We start from the raw sequence: 19,862 nt of genomic DNA, 5'->3' as shown, positions 1-19,862 counted from the left end.
TGTGTATCCATAAAGGTATATGTAAATCAAAAAAAAAAAAAAAGACTCTCTTTGTACCTGTTTATAATGAACTGATGCTGCATGGACATGTACTGCTGTTGGATGATGTACGCATTTAAAAAGATTTGGGTCTTTTTATTTTGTATTTTAAATTGTAGGCCTAAATAAATGTGTTAAATGTGTGTGTGCTTGTGTGTGTGTGAAGCAGTACTATAACAGGCTGTGTGTGTGTGCGTGTGTGTGTGTTTTTCTGCAGTGCTGGTACAGGGTCGTCTGCTGTATTTGAGCCAGTACACAACTTTGTTCAGAGAATCAACAGATCAGGATCAGTCGTTCACCAGCACCAAAACGACTGCTCAGTGACACTGATGTAGAACAGTCAGAAAGTGACACTGGGCCAGCAGTTTTCTTTTTCAAGTATAGACAGTCTAGTTTTCCCATATTTTTTATCTATAGAACAACTGTTGTCAGTCATGGCCATGGAGATCCACCACCCTGGAGAGATAAGCACCAGTCCTAATCTAACACACCTGATTCAGTTAATAAACACCTTCAGACTCACCTGAGGATTAGAGGCAGGAGTTTTGGATATGCATTCTGCCGGGTGGAACTGACAGCCCTGGCATATGACATAAAGGCCTGCCTGATATAGCAGCTTACAAAAATATTCATACCCCTTGATTTTTTTTTTTTTCATATTTTGTCAGCTTACATCCACAAACTTGAATGTATTTTATTAAGATTTTACAAAAGTGACACAAAGTAGCACCTAAGTTGTTAAGTGGAACGAAAATGATACAATCTGAAAAGTGTGATGTGCAAAAGTATTCAGCCTTCCTATATCACTATTTAGTAGAGCCACCCTTCATTGCAGTTACAGCTGCAAGTCTTTTGGGGTTTGTCTCTACCAGCTTTGCACATCTAGAGATTTTTGCAAAATAACTCAAGCTCAGCCAGTTTGGATGGAGAGCGTCTGTGAACAGCAATTTTCATGTCTTGCCACAAAAGCTCATTGGGATTTAGGTCAGGACTTTTACTAGGCCATTCTAACACATCAATATTCTTTTAACTAATCTGTTCCACTGTAGCTCTGGATGTATGTTTAGGGTCATCGTCTTGCTGGAAGCTCTTCCCTCTCTTCTCTGCTAAAAAAAAAGCATCCCCACGGAATGATGCTGCCACCACCATGTTTCAAAGTAGGGATAGTGCGTTCAGGGTGATATCAGGGTGATATAGGCCAAAAAAATTCAATTCTGACCACAGCACCTACTTCCACGTTTGATGTGTTCCTACATGGCTTGTGGCAAACTGCAAATTTTATTCCTTATGTCTTACTTTCAACCTTGTTTTTTTTCTTGCCACTCTTTCATAAAGGCGAGATTTGTGAAATCCATGACTTGGCCTGTAGTCATTTGGGTGGATGTTTCAGCCATGTTTTGGTAAATTTGCAGTTGGAGAATACTTTTCTACATTTTTTGGTGATAGATTGATCAGTACTCCTTGGGATGCTCAAATTGTGGGTTTCTTTTTTATCTAACTCTGTTTTAAACATCTTCACAACTTTATCTCTGACCTATCTGGTGAGTTCTTTTCTCTTCATGATGCTGTTTGTCCACTAGTGTTCTCTAACAAACCACTGAGGCCTTCACAGAACAGCTGTATTTATCCTGAGACTAAATTACACACAGCTGAAATCTATTCACTATATTAACTAATTAAGTGACTTCTGATGGCAGTAAATTGCACTAGATTTATTTAGGGGTTTTAGAGTAAAGGGGGCTGAATACTTTTACACATCACACTTTTCACATTTTTATTTGATAAAAAATTTGAAAAACGTATCGTTTTTATTACATTATCCATATCACTTAAAATCTCAATAAAATACAATTAGGTTTGTGGTTGTAAGGTGACAAAATGTGAAAAAGTTCAAGGGGTATGGATACGTTTGCAAGCATGGTGTGTGCAGTTATTTTGTTGTTTCTTATTCCCAGTGTTGTTTTTAACTTGTCATTCTGTACTTTATTGCTCCATCTATCAACATAACTTTCCCAGATGTGTATAATAAGCTTTGAAACAAAATGACCACAAATATCACATTTTAAAGAGTGATTTATATGCAATTATTTCTCAGCACACCCCACCCACCTCTAAAGCAGCTGCCTGTGGTTTATATCAGCCTCTGTCTCAGGGCTCACTGAGTAATTATAAAAAATAATGTTGTATAATGTGTTTTTTCCCACTCACTGATAAATATTACACCATGTCTTACATTGTACATTGTATGGTATTACACAAGTATGCTGAAAGTCATTGGATAGTAGTACAGCTCTGGAAAAAATAAGAGACCACTTCAGTTTCTGAATCAGTTTATCTGATTTTGCTATTTATAGGTATATATATATATATATATATATATATATATATATATATATATATATATATATATATATATATATATATATATATATTCCCAATAAACAATACTGTCATTTAGAAAAAAAATACTCAAATAACAAAAAAGATGCAAAGCTTTCAGACCTTAAATAATGCAAAGAATACAAATTCATATCCATAAAGTTTTAAACGTTCAGAAATCAATATTTGGTGAAAAAACCCTGTTTTTTAATCACAGTTTTCATGCATTTTGGCATGCTCTCCTCCAGGGAATCAGTGAGAAAGTCGAAGCTGTGACGGGGCTGGACACTTCAACAAGACAACGACTCTAAACACAAGACATTCAGGCAGAAGAAAAAGCACAACATTCTGGAATTATCATCTCAGTCCCCAGTCCTGAATATTATTGAAAATCTGTGGTGTGATTTAAAGCAGGCTGTTCATGATCAGAAACCATCAAACCTGGCTGAACTGGAGATGTTTTGTAAAGACGAATGATCCAAAATACCTTCAACCAGAAGCCAGACTCTCATTGGAAGCTATAGGAAGCATCTAGAGGCTGTTATTTCTACAAAAGGAGGATCTACTAAATATTAATGTACTTTTTCTGTTGGGGTGCCCAAATTGAAGCACTTGCCTAACTGTTTTTAAAGAATTATTGCACACTTTCTTTAAGTCCTATAAACTTCACTTCACTTCTCAAATATCACTGTGGTCATCTGCTATATGATATATTTAACTGAAATTGCTGATCCAAACAACCAATGGTGTATAAAGGAAAACCATGCAAATTATCAGGGGTGCCCACACTTTTTATACCACTGTACATAATGGATATATTGGTGATAATGCTTATCTTTGGCCAATATTTCAACCCATTGTTTTATGATACTGGTCCCTATTTTACCCTATTTAAAAATGTAAACATATTCAAAACCATTTGTGTCCTTACAAATGAACAAACATGGATTAACACTGGATCATGGTAACAAGTGTTAGCCACTACTATGATCTTGTGTGATTATACAGAATATACAAGCAAAATTCCAACATTTACACTGAAAAGTGTTATAATTATGGGCTATTTTTTATACTTTTTTTTGCAAGTAGCATAAGTTTAGGACTAACTGATGCACTATCTAAAAATCTTTTTTTTATTTGTGATAATTAATTATTTTTAACGTATTCCTAGTGCACATGAAAACCATTTCTCAGTAATAGTGCAAATATAAATTTTGGGCTTGGTAAATTATTACTTTTCAGAAATAATTCAGACCATAAATCAGAAAATCTTTAAAGTCATATAAAATCCAAGTCTCATTAGATTTCATTACCTATAACAGTAATCATCATAGCAATTGGCTCTGGTTAAAATGCTTGGCTTGTAATATGAAACTTAAACATTAATTCAATGTTAAAAGCAGTTAGCAGATACAGCATGCTGTATAAAAAAAAAAATCAGAAAGGCCCAATAAATGTACTGTACTCTTGTTTGATACAATCAAATACTTTGTGATAAAAGTGCCTCTGTGGCGCCATGAGATCCGTAACTATTTTGGTGTGATCCATTTTGGGCAGGAGGTACAGGGATACAGGGAGAGAGAGTGAAGTGAGGATATTGGAGAACTTCATTGATGACTCCACTGGGACGATGATGTCTTGGGTACCGTGAACTAAACCGACTGGAGGAACTCTGTAGAAATCAAGAGAATAGACTTAATGATCATAAATCATGACACTTCGAAAGTCATATGCCATGTCATACTTTTTCTACACATAGAGCATCCATGCCATCACTACTATATTCTACAATAGTGTCTTCCCTCTTGATGAACCCTAACATAAACACCACCTCTCTGTTCCTATGCTTATAGTCTATTTGTTCATCTCTGCATCTCATATAGAAGCACTTTGTAGTTCTATGATTACAGACTGTAGTCCTGTATCTGTTTCTCTGCATACTTTATTATCCTACTTTCACCCTGTTCTTCAATAGTGAGAACCCCACAGGATAGACCACCACAGAGCAGAAAAAGAGGTCCTGCAATCTGTTATTATAGCAATACCACGTGTGCCTTTTACTGTGAATTGTATAAAATTATAAATGTGCTCTGCTTGCAAGTACCATATTTTACGCTATAAGGCACACTTAAAATACTTTAATTTTCCCATAGATTGTACTGGTCAGATTGTAAGTAGCAGTAAAGCCACTCTGCTAAAGTACAGCCATTTCATTCAGGAGTCAAATACAGGAGTTTCAGTTTAGTTTTTCAGCAGTATTAGCATTACCTGCTAAGCGCTAGCCATTCAGCCATTCGAAGGTGAGTATTATCGGCCTGTAATCAGCTTTTAACCATGGCTAGCCCTGCTGCAGCAGAATTAGCATTATCCCACTAAGCACTAGCCATTTGGCTGTTCAGAGGTGAGTATTACCGCCTGTAGCCTGTGCGTTTACTGTGTTAACACAAGCTACGTGGGACAAACTGCTAGCTAGTTTCGCCCTAGTTTACCGAAACACTCTGGGTTCCTTAGTGTAGTGCTGTCGGGGGACAGTTATGCTCTAGACTTAGTGGAAACTTGGAAATCGAAGTGTACTGTAAATAAACAGAAACGCTTTACTCACCCAAATAAATTTTCAGGAGAGAAACCTATGTAGATTAATGTCCAGCGTTCATTTGTCTTGTCTGACAAGTTTTTTTTTTCTTAAGAATTACAGTTTTGTTTACTTAACCTGCTGAATTAGAAGGAAAAATGGCAACAACCCTGTTCCTTACTAGTGACGATTAAAATTAACTTATAATCCAGTGTGCCTTGTGTATGAAAATAGACCAGAAAATAGTGCAGAAAAATATGGTACTGTTGATCTTTGGTGGTCTTGGAAGGTCCTGATCATTGAAAAATAGGGTAAAATAAGTGTGATATAATAGGCAGAGAAACAAAAGTACTACAGTATGTAACAAAAGGAGCCTTTTACTGTAAATAGAAATTATAAATATACAGGGGTTGGACAATGAAGCTGAAGCACCTGGTTTTAGACCACAATAATGAATTGTCCCGACAGACAGTTCTGGCGGAAACAGGAGAGTTGAGGTGCACATTGAATTCTGCCGTGATTTGTTCAGAAGTGGTTTTATGTTTTTTGGATACAATCCGGGTTAGCACCTGAACATCCCTTTCAGACATCTTCCTCTTGCGTCCACAGTTAATCCTGTTGGATGTGGTTGGTCCTTCTTGGTGGTATGCTGACATTACTCTGGATACCGTGGCTCTTGATACATCACAAAGACTTGCTGTCTTGGTCACACTTGTCCTCTTTTGAACTCTGGTATGTCACCCATAATGTTGTGTGCACTGCAATATTTTGAGCAATACTGCTCATACCCTGCTAATTAAACCTTCACACTCTGCTCTTACTGGTGCAATGTGCAATTAATGAAGATTGGCCACCAGGCTTGTCCAATTTAGTCATGAAACCTCCCACACTAAAATGACAGGTGTTTCAGTTTCATTGTCCAACCCCTGTAAATGTGCACTGCTTGAAAGTATTGTTGTTTGCAACATGGTGGTTTAGATTAAACAAAACAATGGTTGGCCAAGAAGGATAACGTCATTCATTATAGTGTGGGTTTAAGCTTCCCGGCCAATGACTGTTTTCTTCACGTTGACACAAGTGCAATTCAGTCGACCAGCATATTCTGATTCTTTGTTTAGTGTTCAGTGGTAAAATATGTGCCTGTGACTCTTCAGCACAGCTCACCTGGAGTTTCTAGACTAACCGCAGAACCCTCACCTGCTGCCAAAGTCAATGATAGTAATAACTGCACCACCTACATATCCTGGAGTCATGGTTTGAGACAGCGCAATACCAGCTCATACCTTTTCAACTGCTTCTTGTTGAGTTTCTTGATGAGAACTGTGGGTGAATAATAATCAAACTTCTCCTTGCCGTCCATGGCTTTGTGCATAGGAGAGACATATTCAATACCCCGCATTTTCTCATGCTGATAATGGTCCATTACATTGTAAACGCCACTCAGACCTGAAGAGGCAGAAAACAAGCATAGACAGGACAGTGATTTATTCTCCTGCTTTATTCTTTATTCTTTTCTAAACAAAATCAGTACTGTGAAATAAGAGTGTGTTATATGTTAAATCACAGCTCTTTAACAGGAATAGTAAAATAATATTTATGTGTTTACCTATGATGCCTTTAATAGAGTTTGCAATTTCCCATTGTTGAAATTGCTCAATGCTCAACTCGTCCGCACCTTCTACCAGAAACAGTGCAGTCAGAGCACACAGATGAGCACCTGCTGAATGGCCCACCAACACAATGTTGTCCTACATACCAAAAAAAGACAATTAAACAGTTAAACAAACAGTTAAACTATACTTTACAAAAATATCACAGTAATAGTAGAATGGGCAGATTACTTATTTTCATTTAAAAATAATATACAGCTCTGGAAAGGAAAAAAAAAAAAAAAAAAAAAAAAAAAAAAAAAAAGAGTTAAAAATGATGAATTTCTTTGATTTTTCCAAATTGAAAACCTTTGGAATATAATTCTATGCAGAGGTCCCGAGTCTCCCGGAAATTGCGGGAGTCTACCACATATTAATAATGGCTCTCTGATGCCCACAAGTCAGATAAAATCTGCCGCAATCTAGTGGCTTAAGAGTGAATCGCATGTGTAAAAGAGAGGGAGAGGAAGAGAAAGACGTACCCCTTGTGTGCTTATTTATGAAGTACTTGCAAAACAGAAAGGGTTCTGATTGGCCTGTTCACTGCAAAGAGTTTGTGAGTCAGCCAATCTTTGTAGGTGGGCCGTGTGTTCAGTTTGTAATAGTGAAATAGTGATTTCAGCAATTGCCACAGGGGGCTAAATGATCGCAAAAGGCATGCTGAGGCAAGATTTTTTGGTATCCTTTGGTGTGTGTGTGAGTTTTTTTTTGTTTGTTTTTGATGGGTTCCAGGTCCAGGAGAAACCTCCCTGAAATTATTTTTTGCAACTTGGGATCTCTGTCTATGGGACATGGTAATATTAGTCATCATAATCAACAACATCGGCTATAAAAATCTGTCACCGCGGAATTTCATTGTCGACTTGTCAATAATGTGTAACGGCGTAGACTACACTCCGCTGAAGGGGTATTGGCCTTAAACAAGCAGCTTGCTCTTTGTGTCTCCAAAAATGAAACAAGACAACACCCATCCTCATTGTACATCAGCTCATTATACATTAAAACATATTCTCAGCATTTAAATCCCCCATATATTACCTTCTTTTATCTTTGGTACGATAGATAGAGAAAGCAGACAGCGAGTTACTGCAAGCTGCAGCCAAGGTTGCCAGGTCCAGCAGAAAATCCTGCCCAAAATCTGTCTAAATCCTCGACCTTTACAAATTGCCATAGACATTTACAACATAGTATTTTTTTTATTTTGAACAGTTTTCAATTAAGGCTTTTTGGTGTCAACAATAAATATAAAAGTAGCCCCCAAAAAACCTGCTCACCTTGTGCTTTGAATGTTTAACCACAACTATCAAACAAGGCCAGTTTGGCACGAAAACCGCAAACCTGGCAACTTGGTTTAAGGCGGCAATTCAAGAGTGCAATACAAGGGAAATATTAGTACAAAAAAAAAAGAATAATATAGAAAGAAAACAGACTTACAATAAACTGGAATTTAAATGAACTAAAATACATTGAGTACTTTGGTTTCAGTAAAATTGTTACAAAAAACTTTCTCTCAATAGAACAGTATATTTTTTTCATCAACATATGGTCAAATTCAATTAATATTGTCTGTTAATATTTACTTCTTAACTGAAGACATATTTAAGTAGATTTTCCAGAAAAAAAAATATGCCGGTTAGTCGACTACAAAAAAAGTCAATAGTTGCAGCCCTAGTCATGGCACACGATACTAGTTCCTGTCCCATGAATTATGGCGTTCAGTGTCATTTGTGTCACGTTGCTTAATAGGATAAATTCTCCTTATAAAAAATAACAGTAACAATCACAAGCCAACTTTAGTAAACAGGAATAATATACTTACTTTATTCAGATTGAAGGAATGCCCATTCTCTCTCACCCACATCAGACTGTCACTAATGTCCTGAACCATGTTTAAAACATTCCCCTAAAGAAGTGACACAGTTAAGGACACATTACACTCAGTAAGAGTTCAAATAACTTACACAGAAATTGAAAAATAATGAGAAGCTTGATTTATGGACTGTTTTATGGACAATGTTCTAAATATGCTTCCTACAGCCAATTTCTGATCAAATAAAATTGCTCACTGAATCCACCCTGAGACACATAAAAAAAAAGCCATGGCCCTGACTGGACGGACCTTCACATAAATGAGCAGTTTCACAGATCCACAGCAGATCCACTTCCCTGCACAGCTAAACTCCTACATTATTCTAAAACACCTGATCCAGTTAATGAAGGCCTTCAGAAGCATCTATATATTTCAGAGCCAGGTGTTCTGAATCTGAGATCTACACGGTGGTGACAGAGCACCACACGGAGAGGATCTGCCATGGAAAAAAAACTTGTGAACCACATGAGACAGTAATATGTATGCACAGAAAACAACTATTGCCTTATTTACTAAATGGGCATTGGGCCATATTAATTTTTTTTTCTCCTTAGTGTATAAACTAATATTAAGTCATTATTACATAAAGTTTTCAGAAAAAAAGAGTTCAGAAATCAATATTTGGTGGAATAACCCTGGTTTAATCACAGTTTTCATCATGGCATGTTCTCCTCCACCAGTCTTACACACTGCTTTTGGATAACGTTATGCCTGCACTCCTGGTGCAAAAATTCAAGCAGTTCAGCTTAGTTTGATGGCTTGTGATCATCCATCTTCCTCTTGATTATATTTCAGAGTTTTTTTTTTTATTTGGTAAAATCGAGGAAAAACATAAATAAGTGGCCTCTTTTTTCCAGAGCTGTATTTTACATAACAATCCAATATCTAACAATCCTTTACAATTTAACATATTCATTATACATATTTCTTCGTATTTGCCATTTTCATATTTTAACATTATGTAAATCTAGAATCTAGCAGTAGATCTCCACATTGGGTCTCAAAATATTATAATGATTTGTACATGTTTTTTTCATTAACAGTACAAAACAAATGAACTATGTGCAAATGAACTATTTTCTAATTGGCTGCCCATTTTGTCAGTATCTTGAACAGTCAGATGTACACTACTGGTTAAAAGTTTTAGAATTCTCCAGTTTTTTCTCTTTATTTAAGCTCCTCAGATCCAGTCAATATTAGAAAAGGACAAAGTCAAGTGTACTAAATTTTGCAGTAAAGGGCCTTTAAGGAAAACAAATGAGCTAAAAACTGAAAAAAATGAGTATTGTGAAGAATAAAATTATAAGTCTTTTCTTTAGAGAAATTACAGATGATGTCGGAGAGAGATGAGTACTGTTTTCTACACCTTCAAAAGACTCTTAAAGTAAAATGGAGACAACTGCTACCGGAAGAGTCACGTCTGGCTGACCCACATGGCAACAGCACTTTTAGCTAAGCTTAACTTTGGATTGGACAAATTCTCAGTTTCAGCAGTCAAAAGGTCTCACAGATAAACAAGTGCAGTAACAAAGTCATTGCTAAGATAAGAAAAAAAGAAAAAAAAAAACAGATTGTCTGGGCCATACAGCACTGCTGCAGGACAATTAAATTATTTTATTTTATTTTTTTACTTTTAGTGTATACCGATCAGCCATAAAATTGACAGGAAAAGTAAAAAACACTGATTTTCTTTATCCACAATGGCATCTGTTAAGGGAGACAGATATTCATATTAGGCAGCAAAACACTTTTAGAGTTCTTGGAGAGTTCATCCCTCCAGTGGTCAGATCTGTTTGTGTTGGTGGCACAAGGTTGATCTACTTAATTTTAGGCAGGCAGTATTAAATGTTATGGCTGTCCAGTATATGCACTGTTTTTTGGGGGGATTTCACAAAAAGACTGAATTCAAAACGGGTCCTCCATGTGTAAACTTCATGGACGGTAAGATAAACTGAGTAAACTAAACTTTCATACATATTTTAGGTTCATTAAAGATCCCATTTATTACATAAAATTAAAAGTTCCTCCTAGGATCCTTACAATGTATGGAGGTTCTTTAAACTTTGCACTCACCACATTTCATTTAGAGGAGTGCAGTTTAAGCCTAAATATGGACTACAAAGAATCTTCTACTCTGAATCACTTTCCATTACAGTTTAACCCAAAACTACACTTAATCCACATCCAGGAAACTTGCCAATTTAAACACACCATCTTCAAGAACAATGAAGAAATACTGGCAAACAGTAAAAATTAGGCTTACCTTTGGATAAATGGAATAATCAGGGCAAATAACAGAAGCACGTAGCTCCTTAGCCATTTGTAGAGCTAGCAGACAGTACATTGATCTCGATCCTGAGCCCCAGGCACCTCCATACACAAACACTATAACTGGAATAGACCCAGAACCTGACTGACCCAGGGTTGGGGAATGATACAAGTCTAGCTTGATGCCTCTGCGACCGTAAGTGATGCCCTAAACACACAAGAAAAAAGAAATAATGCATCAGCTATATAGTATAACTACTGTATAGCAGAAAGAGGCAGTGTCCCAGATAATCTGCTTAAATATACCTGAAAAGTCAAACGTCAAGATACAAGACACTGCAGGACTTTCTGCTTACTCTCATACAGTACATTAAATCACTCTGTATAGGAAGCCCTGTCATCTCTTATAAAACCACCCACCCATATGAGCACTGTAAAGTCTCAACCTACATTTCAACAATGCTTTTGTTACTGAGGATCACAGAAAATGAAAGGCTGATGTGTACATGCTTCTACTTGAGTGAATAACAGGAAAGAGAGAAGACTCACCTTCACACAGTACTTATTATTACTGTCCACATTCTTGTACCATGACTTCCACTGGAAATACAGCTTCCCGTACTGCAGATACTTCAGCATTTCCAGCACAGCTTTGGTCAAACGGTAGATACGCCTAAAGAATGAATGAATAAGATATTAAAGGAAAGCCACTATAAAATAAACCATTTAACATACATTGGTCTGTGTACAGGCTACAAGTGTAGGTGATACAAAAACCCTTTTTTTCTCTGGAGTAAAACATATTTTTTAACATTCTGAAAACAGAAAACCAACAAGAGACTTAGAGAAGCTGCCTGTTCACTTTCTACTCCACTTCATAATTTCAGATCAGTAAGAGGAACCAACCTAGAATTCTGGAGAAAACTAAATATTTCATTTGTATTCACAAAAATATTGATTTTAAGTTTAGGAAAGCTCCAATTTTTATGATTTTTATTCATTATATTTTGACAGCTGAAAAAGAAACAGAAACACAGAGAACTCTAACTATTAAAATGATAAGTCTTTAAATTACAGATGAAGTCAGAGGGAGGTGAGTACTGTTTCCTACAACTTCAAAAAACTCTTAATGTAAACTGACAAAGCAACCTCAAATTCTGGAGAAAACTAAATATTTAATTTGTATTCATAAAAATATTGGCTGTATTCGGAATGGCATACTACATACTACTCGCGTACTAAATCTGCCTAAAGCCAGTATGCAGTACGCAGTATGCGACCAAACTGAGGAGCTGTAGTGCACTACAGGTACCCGGATGGTGTACTACTCCGCTCCGATTTCGCAGTGTGCATGGAGAGCTGTCTTCGTGGTGTACTGCATCCCAACATGCATTGCGGCTGGCTCCTCCAGCTCGCTTCAGAAAAAAACAAGATGGTGGCGAGTGCGAGAGATTTTCAAATTATGGAAATATATATATTTTTAAATTAAGGGAATTATTTTGGAAAGTATCGGCTCACCGCTGTCGAGCCCCTCCGCTGCCGCGTGCTCGCCGCGGCCGCGCGCTCTCCGCGGTCGGGACCCTCCGCTGCCGCGGCCGAGCGCTCTCCGCCGCGGCCGCGCGTTCTCCGCGGCCGGGACCCTCCGCTGCCGCGCCGAGCGCTCTCCGCGGCCGGGACCCTCCGCTGCCGCGGCCGAGCGCTCTCCGCCGCGGCCGGGACCCTCCGCTGCCGCGCCGAACGCTCTCCGCGGCCGGGACCCTCCGCAGTGTGCAGCAACATACAGTTTTAATAAATTATTCTGTTATTTTAATAAATAATTTCCTCAGTTTTAATAAAGTATTCTGTTATTTTAATAAATAATTACCTCAGTTTTATAAATTATTATGTTATTTTAATAAATAATTCCCTCAGTTTTAATAAATTATTATGTTACTTTAATACATAATTCCCTCAGTTTTAATAAATGATTGTTATTTTAATAAATAAGTCCATCAGTTTTAATAAATTTCTCTGTTACTTTAATAAATAATTCCCTCTGTTTTAATAAATCGTTCTCTTTATTTAATAAATAATTCCAATAAATCGTTCTGTTAATTTAATAAATAATTACCTTTGTTTAAAAAATCGTTCTGTTGATTTAATAAATAATTTTCTCAGTTTTAATAAATCGTTCTCTTTATTTAATAAATAATTCCAATAAATCGTTCTGTTAATTTAATAAATAATTACCTTTGTTTAAAAAATCGTTCTTTTGATTTAATAAATAATTCCCTCAGTTTTACTACATATTTTTCTTTTAAATAAGGGAATGATTTGAATACAAATTAATAAAATTGTTTCACTTGTGCAACGTGTCTCATTTCTTTTATTGTTGAGATTGTGTAAATATGAATGAGAGTTTGTTTAAATGTTTTCTTCTTGATGGTACTTACATAGATGAAAATAGTAATCTACTAAAATAAATAGGAAAACATATTTAACTGGAACATACTTGGGTTGTGGGGGCTGCTGCTAAATGGTTGTTAGAATTGGGTTAACTGCACTTACATTAAACTCTAAAATAAAAGCAGCAATTGCTGTTCTGGACAGTATGCAGATCTCATTAGTCTTAATAATGAAAAGGTAGGACATTTTTCATGTTCTTTCTGTTTACAATTCAGAGCACTACAGAGCACTGACTGGTGTGTCACAGCAGGACCGCGTAGGGTACTACAATCAAAAGTGTTACAGTACCGAATACTACATACTGGGCAGTGTGTAGTATGCAGTACATACTAGTGCAGTATGCAGTACGCAGTATAGTAGTATGCCATTCCGAATACAGCCTATGATTTTAAAATAAAGTTTAGGAAAGCTCCAATATTTATGCTTTTTATTCATTATATTTTGACAGCTGCAGAAACATGAAATCATATTATGTAATGTCTGAAGAGAATTCCTCAAGATTTAGGTGTGTAATATAACTAGAGGACAAAACCATGATTAGAGCTTTTTTTATCATATCGAGCATCACCAATTGTAACAATAATACAGCTCTGGAAAAAAAAATAGGAGATCACTTCAGTTTCTGAATCAGCTTTTCTGATTTTGCTATTTATAGGTATATGTTTGAGTAAAATAAGCATTGTGGTTAAACTACACGCAATTCCAAATAAAAATACTGTCATTTAGAGCATTTATTTGCAAAAAATGAGAATTTTGTGAAATTAAAGAAACTCATCATTTTAAGTGGTTTCTTATTTTTTTCCAGAGCTGTAGTATCATTTTTATAGAAACCAACGAGCTGTCTATCAAATCAGAACCATTTCTCAATATTGTCCATAGACAGAACAACTTTGGAATGTCCTTAAGAAGAAAGCCATCACTGGTATACTAAATAACAGGTGGTGAATAGGTAGTTTAAGGAAAACCACTGTAGTTGATAATAGAAACATTGTGAAAAAAAAAACATAAAACAACTGTTAGTGAAATCAGAAACAACCTCCAGAGGGAAGGAGTAAAGGTATCACAATCTACTGTTCACAGAGGACTTCATGAACAAACTAACAGAGGCTTCACCAGAAGATAAAAAAAACACTAATCAGCAAAAACAACAGGAAGGCCAGGTTGGAATTTTCTAAGAAGTAAAGAGCAAAGCCTTACATTTACCAATGTAATGGAAAGAATTAGGTATGGAGAAAGAAAATATTTGTTAATGACCTCAAACATACCAGCTTATCTGTGAAACACAGTGGAGGTAGTGTCATGGTTTAAGCTTGCATGGCTTATTCTGAGACAGGCTCATTAATCTTCATTGATGTATAGTGAACTCAGAAGTCTATAGAAACATTTTGTCTGTACATTTAAACTAAGACGCAATCAAACTGCTTGGGAGATCTTTTGTCTCATATTCATCTTTTAATGTCAAACCCAAATGTTTCCACACTGAAGCAAAAATAAAGGGATTGGTCTCACTGTTCCAATACTTTTGGAGGGGAATGTATATTGCTAATGTATATGTTCAGCATATCTTACCTGGGTCTCAGTGCCTCTATATACTTTTTGTAGCCTGGCTTGTTGGGCCACCCATACAACCACTGGGCAAATAGTGAGATGCTGTATGGGATGGCCACAAACAGTGCACCAGCGGCTACAGGAAGAGTCACGTCATACTTAATCCCGATCCTAGAAACAAATAAAAAAAAAACGTATAAATGCTCTATGATAGAAAACTTTCAGACACTATTTTCAGTTACAGAATTTAGCAACTTGCCCACACAAAGTGCAAACTCTGCTGACACATATTGCACAATTTCCTGTGACAAATAAAATGTCATGCTCTGGTGCAAGATGTCACTGTGCCCTATGCCACGCTGCTTTAGACTTTTCACAACTTTATCGCTGACCTGTCTGTCGAGTTCTTTGGTCATGATGCTGTTTGTTCACTAGTGTTCTCTAACAAACCACTGAGGCCTTCACAGAACACCTGTATTTATACTGAGACTAAATTACACACAGCTGAAATCTATTAACTAATTAAGTGACTTCTAATGACAGTTGATTGTACTGGACTTTATTTTAGGGGTTTTAGAGTTAAGGGGCCTGCATACACATCACACTTTTCAGATTTGAAAAAAAATGGGAAAACCTTGTATTATTTTCGTTCCACTTTACACTTATGAAATACTTTGCGTTTGTCTATCACTTAAAATCTCAAAAATATATTTTTAGGTTTGTAGTTGTAAGGTGACAAAATCTGGAAAAGTTCAAGGGGTATGAATACTTTTGCAAGCCACTGTACTTAATATTATTTACTCTGGGTTCAGCAGGCCCTGGGTAGAACTGGTCTTAACGGCGACATTTGGGAGAAAACCCAGCTTCTTGCTACGGTCAGCTGCTGGTGTTTAGAAAGCTGCATTCTCTATCTCTCTTTCTCTAGTTTCTCTCTTTTCTCTCTCGCTCACTTGCCCATGGATTTGGGACTGAATTTAAATAATTCGGATTTGAGCGCAGAAGTTGTCTGTTCGTTAGCGTAGCACTGTGCACCAAGAATTGGTTGTTGATATTGTGGCCTCATTGGTAAGTATGAGTACATTAGGATGGTATCTGGCCCAATATCAGTATTCATACATCCCTAGTTTTAGCATGCATTGTTAAGGCCATTTAGAAGGTTCAGTATGAAGTACTAGTCTGAATCTCTAGTACTTTTTACATATCTAAGCACAAAACAACAACATATTACAATGCCAGTTTTTGTACAATATCTTTTTCTACCATCTTTCACCATTGTGCTTCACTACAGAACAAAATGTATCAGATTAAATCAGAAATTACTCACATTTTGTTTATGCAAAGTGCTGGTATGATGAACTTGTTACCCAGATAAGGCAGCAGAAAATGCAAAACACAACAGATACAGGATAAATCAGTGAAGGTATAAAATATGGTTATACAAAACATTAGTATACATGTATATCCACCAACAGTTCTCTCTCTCTCTGACCTTTAATATAATTGTTTTTCACTAGCAACTCTAGAGGCAGGGCCACAGGCTCAATGGCCCCGGCTAAAATCCTATTGAGCCACTGAAGTGCCCCTGTTCTGTCACTAATTTTGTCTACGTATTCTAAAAGTACATCTTCTTACTAAAACTGCTAAGGAGATTTTTTATGGCAAAAGTTTAACACAAAAATAGCATATTTTATAGAAAATAAAAACCCCAAAACACAAAAAAAATTTAAGCGAAGACTGGCTAAATACAAACACAAAGAATAATAAAGTAACCAAGTACATTTAGAAATATACAGCCCACTTAAATATATATATTTTCTTTGATTTTACCAAATTGAAAACCTCTGGAATATATAATTAAGAGGAAGATGGATGATCACAAACCATCAAACCTGAAGCTGAACTGCTTGAATTTTTGCACCAGGAGTGGCATAAAGTTTTCCAAAAGCAGTGTGTAAAACTGGTGGAGGAAAACATGACAAGATGCATGAAAAACCAGGGTTATTCCACCAAATATTAATTTCTGAACTCTTAAAAAGTTATAAACAAACTTTTTTCTTTGCATTATTTGAGGTTTGAAAGCTTTGCATCATTTTTGTTATTTCAGCAGTTTCTCATTTTCTGCAAATAAATGCTCTAAATGACAATATTTTTTTTTTGAAATTTGGGAGAAACACTGTCCTTAGTTTCTAGAATAAAACAATGTTACAATTTTACTCAAACATTTACCTCAAAAACATCCTAAATCTGCCACTGGTGGTTATACATATTAGGAAATAAAGATACATGTAAAAAAAAAAAAAAAAGTATATAATTTAGTGTGGGACAGTTGTCTATGATTGGGTCATACAGAGGTGCTTTAAATCTGTAACACTATATAACATTAAAATAGCTGGCTAAAACAATAATATTACAATGTTTTAAGATGTTTATTTGAGTGTCCAGTTTATATTAGAATTTGGATCAATTTGATGATTTATTCCTGTACCTAAACATGTGCTTTAAATGCAAAATGTAGGACATTAATATCATGATATTACCATCAGGTATGCTAATAAATGACTTTTATGAATTTATTAAAATCTCTCATTTATATAAGGGCTGTGCACATAGTTAAACAGTGTAGTATTTTTAGTGTAACACTGACTAAATAACTCACACTGGCTTTCTCTGTGGGCATGTGTCTGCCCCATATACTGCATTATGTACTATAAGCACCTGCCTCTCCACTACTATTTTACTGTATTTATCCTTTCACACACACACAGCTCTACATATAATAACAGCTCAGTTCTGTAACACTGAAATACACTAACTACAGTACTGACACTATAGATATAGAGAATATTTGACTATTTAAGCTGAGCTAACATTATTCTGTATTGTTGTGTTTATAAGCTGTAACTCACCACAAAGCTCCACATGAGGAAAAGCTCAGAAACGAGAATACCAGAGCAGCGTTAAAGCGCGGAATACAGCTAAACATTTCTCCCACATTAACCTCATCTAACTCTAATTAAAAACACACATTTTTTGTGTTTAAAACTCGAGGAGAAACGCGCTTCCTCTCCTCGGGTGGAGAACACAGTGTACAGCCGCAGCGCTGCTACTACTGCTGCTGCTGCTGCCGCCGGGTATGATATAGGAAGCCGACCATCGCTGGTACAAATGTCGCTGCATCGTTCCTTTTTCCTATTGGTTAATATATCACAAAGGGCGGGACAATGTGTAGACGCAGTGTTCCTATTGGTGGAAGCGTATGTCAGTCAAGTTAAAACCTGCGAACGAGCAGAAATTACTTGTATTTTTTAATGTTATAGGTTTAGTATGTTTTTAAATACATTTTCCATTTGATATCATCAAATATTTATAATTCTATTATAAAAATAATGTGTAATAAATGGCCCAAACTAATCCACACTGTCAGGACTTCCTGTATGTTGTGACATTGCCTGATTTGTAACTCACGTGTTGAGTTAATACACACAGTATAGAGCTGATTAAAAGGTCCATCCACATGCTTACCAGATCAGGCAAAATCAAACTAAAAACAAGAAAATTCACTTAATCACTCAAAACTTGGTTGTACTGAAAATGCTTAAATGCAGTTTTAAACCCCCCTGATTTTAGCTGACTCCACCCCTCAGCTCTTAAAAAAGGCAACTTAAAAAAGGCACTGGGTGATGTATGGGTTTAGAGGTGGAGCTGAATGCAGAGCTGATGGCCCATACTAGCCTAACATAGTTTTTAATGTGGTGCCAAGTGGTCCAGTGGTCTAAAGCACTGCCACTGTGATTGCCACTGGGAATCACACTAGCACTGGCAATCCCAGTCATGCAGCTCGCCATCAGCTGACATAGATGGTGCTCTTTCCCCTCATCACTCCTAGGGTGATGTCGCTCAGCACAAGCTGTCTGTGAGCTGAGACCGAACCGAGACACTGCGTTTTCCTTCGAACACGCGAGCTGCTCGGTAATGCACGGGAAAGCAGTTCAAAAATAGGTGGTGGATGACTTCACATGTGTCGGAGGAGGCATATACTAGACTTCACCCTCCTTGTGTTGTGGCATCACTTGTGATGGGGGATATTCAGCTGAGTAGTATTGAGAGTATTGGCTAAATTGGGAGAAAAATGAGAGAGAAAAAAAGTATAGCTTTTAACACTGTAGCAAGAAGCTTCTTTCTTTTTGTGGAAATTGGTGTTTTGCCATTTTGTTGTTGTGAATGTGCTCTTAATTTTGTCTTTGAATGAAATTAAAAAGCATTAAAAATTCTCAAATTCTTTAAGTTTTAATAGGGTTGCAGTTGGTAAATATGGTAGAGTTAGCTTTTGGCCTAGCACCCCTGCATGCTTATTGACTCTCCTCCATGGCTGGTGTGTGAATACTGTAGCAGTACTGGCTCCAATTAACCTTTTATGATCTGTCTTGTTTAGCCTCAAAAGGTTTTCTCTAGTCGGTTTGATGTATAAAAAGATTGGAGGGCATAAATATAATGAGTCAAGACAGTTATTTGACAATATGTACAAGTATACACAGTAAAATACACTAATCTACAAGCATACTTTGGATATTTAAAATTCACATTATAAAAGTTTAAGATCCCTTAACAAAACAGATAACTGGTGCATTTTGTATAACTCATACATCGTGATTCAAATTGCCTGTTACTCCTTAGGAAATATGGCTTTAGTTCAGCTCTGCCCTAAAAAGGGAGGCATACTCCATGACAGGACAGCTGAAGGTCACTTATACATGAAGCAGCACATCGAGTGGGAGGCCTGTACGCTTGACCACTCTTAGATAATGAATCCAGGGATGGAACTTTCTTGATGAATGTGGAAACCCTGAACATTATTCTGCTGAGAAATAAAAGTTGAAAGCCTTGCAATAAAAGGAAATGCATGTGGCTGAAGGATGTCCTGCACAAATCATTGCACTTTGAGTGTCCCCCTGTCACTACTAGGGGTGACTGAATGTCGTATGTGATGACTCCCCAGATCAATACACCAGCAACTGGGGCAATGTGTTGCTTTACAGCAAAGGCAGGATTGGAGTGCTTACCATGAGGCCTCCATACTCAAATCTGATTGTCA

General features: G+C 36.6%; 1 protein-coding gene across 2 annotated transcripts; it reads right to left on the bottom strand.

Annotated features, from left to right (window-relative positions):
• Window positions 1-2,565: 2,565 nt before the first annotated feature.
• Window positions 2,566-17,924, bottom strand: si:dkey-193c22.1 (alpha/beta hydrolase). Of its 2 annotated transcripts, XM_022664884.2 has the most exons (9): window positions 17,677-17,922; window positions 16,095-16,126; window positions 14,792-14,941; window positions 11,327-11,450; window positions 10,773-10,985; window positions 8,459-8,542; window positions 6,597-6,738; window positions 6,274-6,436; window positions 2,566-4,090 (listed from the first exon to the last, which is right to left on the bottom strand). In XM_022664884.2, the coding sequence occupies exons 1-9, from the start codon at window positions 17,689-17,691 to the stop codon at window positions 3,856-3,858; spliced, it is 1,158 nt and encodes a 385-aa protein (XP_022520605.2). In that variant the 5' UTR covers window positions 17,692-17,922; the 3' UTR covers window positions 2,566-3,855. The 2 variants fall into 2 exon arrangements, with proteins under 2 accessions (XP_022520605.2, XP_049326150.1); XM_049470193.1 differs by lacking the exon at window positions 10,773-10,985 and having other exon boundaries at window positions 17,677-17,924.
• Window positions 17,925-19,862: the final 1,938 nt, after the last annotated feature.

Source organism: Astyanax mexicanus, chromosome 22 (assembly GCF_023375975.1).
Source record: "Astyanax mexicanus isolate ESR-SI-001 chromosome 22, AstMex3_surface, whole genome shotgun sequence".
NCBI classification, from domain to species: Eukaryota; Metazoa; Chordata; class Actinopteri; order Characiformes; family Acestrorhamphidae; genus Astyanax; species Astyanax mexicanus.
The sequence above is the reverse complement of the archived record's forward strand: the minus strand, read 5'-3'. Positions and strand labels throughout refer to the sequence as shown.

Bases quoted from the DNA above. Each gene is read 5' to 3' on its own strand.
- si:dkey-193c22.1 (XM_022664884.2), bottom strand. The intron at 14,942-16,094 runs GTGAGTAATTTC...ATTTGTTTCTAG, and splicing joins GCACTTTGCATAAACAAAAT to GATCGGGATTAAGTATGACG. The intron at 4,091-6,273 runs GTATGAGCTGGT...TGATTTCTACAG, and splicing joins AACAAGAAGCAGTTGAAAAG to AGTTCCTCCAGTCGGTTTAG.